At 36.6% G+C, this 6,000-nt stretch overlaps 1 protein-coding gene across 2 annotated transcripts in view; it reads left to right on the top strand.

Moving 5' to 3' along the window:
- Nucleotides 1-832: 832 nt before the first annotated feature.
- PIG-T (phosphatidylinositol glycan anchor biosynthesis class T) overlaps nt 833-6,000 on the top strand; it is a 47,105-nt gene continuing 41,937 nt past the window's right edge. The window contains exons 1-4 of one of the 2 annotated variants that reach the window (XM_069821389.1): nt 833-1,133; nt 3,139-3,316; nt 5,557-5,791; nt 5,878-5,964. In XM_069821389.1, coding sequence (XP_069677490.1) covers nt 944-1,133; nt 3,139-3,316; nt 5,557-5,791; nt 5,878-5,964 — 690 coding nt within the window. In that variant the 5' untranslated portion in view covers nt 833-943. The remainder of the gene's footprint in view (nt 1,134-3,138; nt 3,317-5,556; nt 5,792-5,877; nt 5,965-6,000) is intronic. The other variant, XM_069821387.1, reaches the window with a different exon arrangement.

Here is a 6,000-nt window from a genome sequence, read left to right as displayed (position 1 = left end):
ATACCTAGGTCTCGAGGTTGAAATTCTGCTATCTGAGTTGGTAAAATCCAATAAAATAAATCATGAGAGTGAAAATATTTTCCGAAACAGGCGTGAAAAGTTCCTTGTTTGTCTTGCTTCAGAGCTACAACGCCGATTGCCAAAGAATGTGAAAATATTGCAAAAAGTTTCCTTAATAGCTCCGAAAGAATGTCTTCGTGTTTTTAAACAGTCAATAATACCATTGGCAGAGGAGATAGGGTTGCCTGCTGCTATTGTTACTAAAATTGATTACCAATAGTCAAAACTGACAACTGTGGAATGGAAAAAAAAAAAAAATTCATAATACTGTGGAGTTCTGCAACGAAGTTCGTATATATAAATATGCGAGTGAATTAAATCCCTTTCAGGAAGTAGCAGATATAGCCCTTATGCTCTTGGTATTGCCTTGGTCTAATGCAAAGGTGGAAAGGGCTTTCAGCCAAATAAATGTTTTAAAAACATCTTTACGCAATAGATTAACTACTATGGCGAACGCTGTGCTGACTGTAAGAGCCGGTCTACAAACGTCTCAACAAGTGCTGTCACGATTACGAATTTCCGACAGACGTCTTGCAAAAAATAGGTACATACCGAACCACAGATTCCGCACCCACTATATCTACTTCAGAGGACATTGAATTGGAGGGAGATGATGACAAATTATTCTTGTTTTAACATCAGGTGAGTTGATACTATATTAGTATTCTATTAACATGTATTTACTTAGCCTGTTTTTAAATTTTAGCGGATTTTTAACGGAATTTCATCAACATTTTAGCGGGAAAAAATTTAATGAGTTGGCAATTCTGCTGGCAACTGTGCATCACTATTCGCACTTGTTCGCAGCACATGGGAGAAAATGTAAAGAATGGAAGTAGCTATTGTATTTTATCCAACTGCAAGTGGATAAGGGAAAAATACAATGAATAATAGGACCTTTCTGTGTTTATACATTTACTCATTTCTTTCGCTTATATATTATTCTGTAACAGGTGCACCGCAGCATGATTATTATGATGAGGAATTGTTGTTAAAGCCCTTACCCAGTGGTCATGTCTATGCATATTTTCAGTTCACAACTTTGTGGGATGTTCAATTTGAAGCAAGTTCATGTAAGTTCTTTTTCATTTTGTCTTAACGAATAATAGACATCCTCACTGTGTTTTCATTTATAGAGGTTATGTTACATACGATTACTTATGTCCCAGCCACTATAGGAACTTTATTAAATACCTTTGATTTATAGTATTGATTAGTAGACATTGATGTGATCACTGGAAGAGCTGTAAGCCTATCCAATCCGCCCTAAATATTGACCTGTAAGACGATTCGGGTAGACCTAACTCATGGCGATTTCTCAGTCTCATCACTTCCGTTGCTAGTTAACTCGCAATTGATACAGCGGTGTTTCATATCCGATTAAACAACTGTTGTAGTCTAACTTGTTGAGGTAATTCTCCGGAAAACTACACCGCAAAAGACACTGTTGTAAGTCCTCACCCTACTTGTTACTAGTTTCCAAGATATCATGCAAGAGGTCCAGGGCGAATTACTAGGGAAATGGTCGGTTTGCCCAGTATTGCGTTCAGGATCTCTCGAGTGTTCTATTGGTAACAAGTGGGTGGTGGGGGCAACAACAATGCATTAGAATATACCTATAGATGGTATCAAATTTGATGATCTTTTATGTTGAAAGTGTTTGTGGCTGCGGAAAATTTTCAGTATACGGATACCTCACTGACAACAATTATCTTAAAATACTAAAAGAGCAGATTTGTCTGTCTGTGTCGAATGCGCATCATCAATCCTACGAAAAGACACTTTTCCGTGCCAGTAATTTATTTTGTGTGCACAAGGTTGAAATTTTGGAGTGAGAGGGAAAGGAAGGTATCCGTCTTGTGAAACGTACTTATTCCATTTTTTTTGCTTCATTGTAGCTTTTCTGGAGAATTACCATTTACTGCTGAATAAAGAAGATGTAACAGATAAGCCAAATAGAATCTAATAAGTGTGCAAGAATCATGGTTTTATGCATCACTTTAATGTTTGAAGTCGACAAATATGCCTGGGCGTGGGTTCAATTTCCGCTTATGTTGATTACCTGGTTGGGTTTTTTTTTTCGATATTATCCCGAACCATAAGGCGAATGTCAGGTAATCTATGGCGGATCCTCAGCCTCATCTTGCCAAATACTATTTCGCTATCACCAATCTCATCGACTATAAATAAGCAAGTACCGGTAGTTGATACAGCGTCATTAAATAACCAACTTAAAAAAAATAAAATAAAACCAAGAATAACAGTTTAAAAGTGTTACACAGAAAGTTCGAGAGCCATGGCTATGAGATATCTCATCCCATTTTTGTGTGTTGTGGCACCTAATATTTAAAAACGGAACACATGTTTATGTGTGAAATATGAGAATTTCACAATGATTGTTGAGCAGATCAACAGACTGAATGTAATCAAATTTCTTAGACCTCTTGAATTTATAGTCTTTGTGCTACTTGCATAAAACTAACAGAACAAAGTACCTGGAGAGAAAATGTAAGTTACTCGTAGCTTAGTAATTTCATTGTAAAAACAAGCAACACACAAACAATGCTATTTGAAGATAATTGAAGTTGCAGAAGTAGAGCAGTGGAAAAATGAAAAAGAGAAAGTGATTAGTTATAACACTTGATCTGTGAACAGACAGAAAAAGTAACAGACAAAAAAAGGAAAACCAGAGCCAAGCTATAGATAAGAAATTTGTTCACATGTAAACATAAGCTCTCCCGGAATCAACTGAAGTCTTCTGACCAGGACTTAACATATGGCAGCCATTCATTTTTTGTCTAAGATTTTACATAGTAGCCCTATAACTTTTTAATTTCTTTATAAAAATTCTGTTACACGACAACACGTTTCGGTTAAATCAGTTTTTGGTTGACAGAGTTTCTGTTAACGGAGGTTTTACTGTGTCAAGACGTTTGATACCTGGCCCGTGGATCGTAGACGTTTCCATTTCTTTTTTTCTCCCTTAGGAGAAAGATATAACATTACAGTTCCTTGATTATTGTTATTCTAGGACTTAAAAACTTGATTAAGATTGCAAGACGAAAATTTATGTTTCAGTTCAGCATTGTCATCTTTTTCCAAGAGCACTTGGAGAAATTATAAGCCGTTACAATGTGCAGGAACTTCATATTAGCCTTACAGAGGGATTGTGGAGGCATGAGACATGGGGGTATCCTGTTCATGATGCTGCTCCAGGAGCTGAACTCTGGACCTGGTTTAAAGAAGGCACTGAAAAGTATGTAAATAAATCGAGACTGCTACATTTTGTTATTCCTTTAATTAGAAACGTCCATTACTGAGGTAGTTATACATACTGTCTAGTTACAATCGCAGAGGATGTGCTGTCATAATATTGGTGGCATTCAGTACATGTACGAAGAAAATAATTAGGCCTATACTTAATATTTCAAAGTTATTTATGAGAATTAGTTGACTTTCCCTAGCTAGTCAGACTATTTGTGGGACAGTTAATGGTAGTTTACCAAATATTTTCTATTCTGTATAGCTAAAGTGTAAGTCTAATATTTACTTGTGTCTTTTTGTATCCAAGCCATATCACACCACACAATCTCACTGGCTAAAAACGAATGTGTCTGAAGTAGCATCAAGGCACACAACAGACAAGTGAAAAAGACAGAAGTATGATTTGGTCTGGAAATGGATGTTAGGTATCAGTAAATTTATATCCCTCAACCTGCCACACGAAATCACACGCTGGCGTTCCAGCTTGATAACCAACTGAACATGCAGGTAAGACTCGGAAGGAATGACTTTTCTCGGGTCTTCTAAAGAGAAACTGGAGTTCTCCAGGCTATTGTTATATTCCCCACTCTGTACAATATGTGGCAGATTTCCCCTTCCTGATAATTTGTTAGTAGAACTGGCACAATATGCAGGTGACGTCTATTAGGTCACCACTAGAAAATTACTAAATGCAACACTCCGGAAATATCTAAATTAGATCACTAAGTGGCAGATCACAGTCAACATGTACAAAACATAGATATGAGTCTTCCAGTCAAAACTCCAAACTTGGGTCCTGAACAACAATCCAATCACAGTAGGGAACATCCAACTCTCTATCCGGCAACATCTCATATATCTAGGAATGCTCTGAACCTCCAAACTCCCCTGGACCAAAGTACCAAAAGAAACCTGGAGGAAATATAATGTAGCCACCAAAGTAATAAAATACCTAACTGGCTTCAACTGACCAGGCTGTGTCACCAAAATACTCTTCCACTTATACGAGTACAAAGTTCTGGTGCAATTCTTATGCGAACAGCCCTTCATCTTCCCTACACAAACTCGTCCTATGTCCCAATTTTGGTTTCTCGAAAACACTAGGTTCAGCCTTGTCCAGTTCACGTTTCTTATACTTACTGGTATTTAAAAACTTATCCATTGGGATAGCACACTCACGAACTACTAAGTTTCAAATGGAACACAGACGTAGTGGAACAAGCTTCTAAACCTCACTACACACTTTGTGACACTAGTCACTAATGCTGCTCGTCTACTCTAGTCACAGAGTCATGGACACTGTTGCCAGACTGCACTTCCCATGCATCTGCTTGTTATTAAGGAAGTATGAAAAGAAAAAAAGTTATTACTGAGTAGTTTTGTTTTATTTCGAATATAATGCATATTTTACAATTTCAGTATAAAAATATAGTAAATTCTCGCGCCTGCCTTGATGAACACTGGCGCCTCCCCAGGGAGGTGTGCCTTACAGTTTGAAAAACACTGATCTAATTCAATATATTACTGTAAAATTTATTGCTGTTCCTACTGAAAATGAAGAAAATGGTGACTGTATCCATGGTGGTAATTCTCCTTTACCAGTTTTTAAGAACAAACATTATCCTTAACAGAAATTTGACATTGCTCGTTTTTCCCATGTTCCCTGCATTTGATTAATGTTTTAGGATCTCTTATATGCTACAAAATAAGTAACATGCGACCTGTAGCTTTACTTCCCTTCGAAAGGAAGTCATACTATACATTTTTTTTTGTGGGTTTGAACCCAAAGACTAGTAAAGATAGCCATTAGGCCATGGGGGACTGCACATTTTTATTTACGTGAACTTTAGAACCATAACACGTTTATTCAGCTATTGATATTCTTTATTTTTAAGTATGAAATAAAAGGTGGCCAAATTTACTTTAAGTGGGTTCGAATATACTATAATGTATTTTCTCATGTAATTAATACTTTTAAACCACAAAATGACCACCACAATTAAGAAACGAAGACCTTAGATTAAAATAATTCTGTATTTCTCTAATTATTTGCTATATGACGTACTTCAGACAGAGCCAAATTCACCTCTTCTTGTGGAATTTTATTATGCAGATTTTTCAGTGTAATGAAGTTCATTAATTAATTATCTAAATAGTTCGTTTCTCTGTGCCTTTCAGATTGACATGTAATATTATGAAGCACTGACTGTATTATCTTTGTCTCTCCTTCAGCATTGATAAAAAATGGAAAGAGCTGACAGGTGCCTTATCAGGATTACTTTGTGTTTCCTTGAATTTCATCGATACATCTAACAGCCTGAATCCTGAATTCACTTTTCAACCAACTGGAGTTGTGTCCAGTACATCTGTGAATTCTTCATATCTGCGTTATGCTACTCTTCCACGGGAAATTGTGTGCACTGAGAACTTGACACCTTGGAAGAAGCTTCTTCCTTGTGATGCAAAGGTGATGGATGAATCTTAATTCAAAACATTACAGTCAAAAAGAGATTGCTGCATTAACCTTAATTGTCACGAATTTGTTTCTTTCAGAAAGGTCTTTCAACTTTATTGAATGCTGGCTACATTCACAACACCAATTACCATTCACTCGGACTTCATATGCGTCCAGTATGCAGGGTAAGAGAATATATAGGTTTAAGTGAATTCTAAATG

This window comes from Periplaneta americana, chromosome 3 (assembly GCF_040183065.1).
Source record: "Periplaneta americana isolate PAMFEO1 chromosome 3, P.americana_PAMFEO1_priV1, whole genome shotgun sequence".
NCBI lineage: Eukaryota > Metazoa > Arthropoda > Insecta > Blattodea > Blattidae > Periplaneta > Periplaneta americana.
Note: the sequence above shows the minus strand (reverse complement) of the source record. Positions and strands in the feature narration are given on the sequence as shown.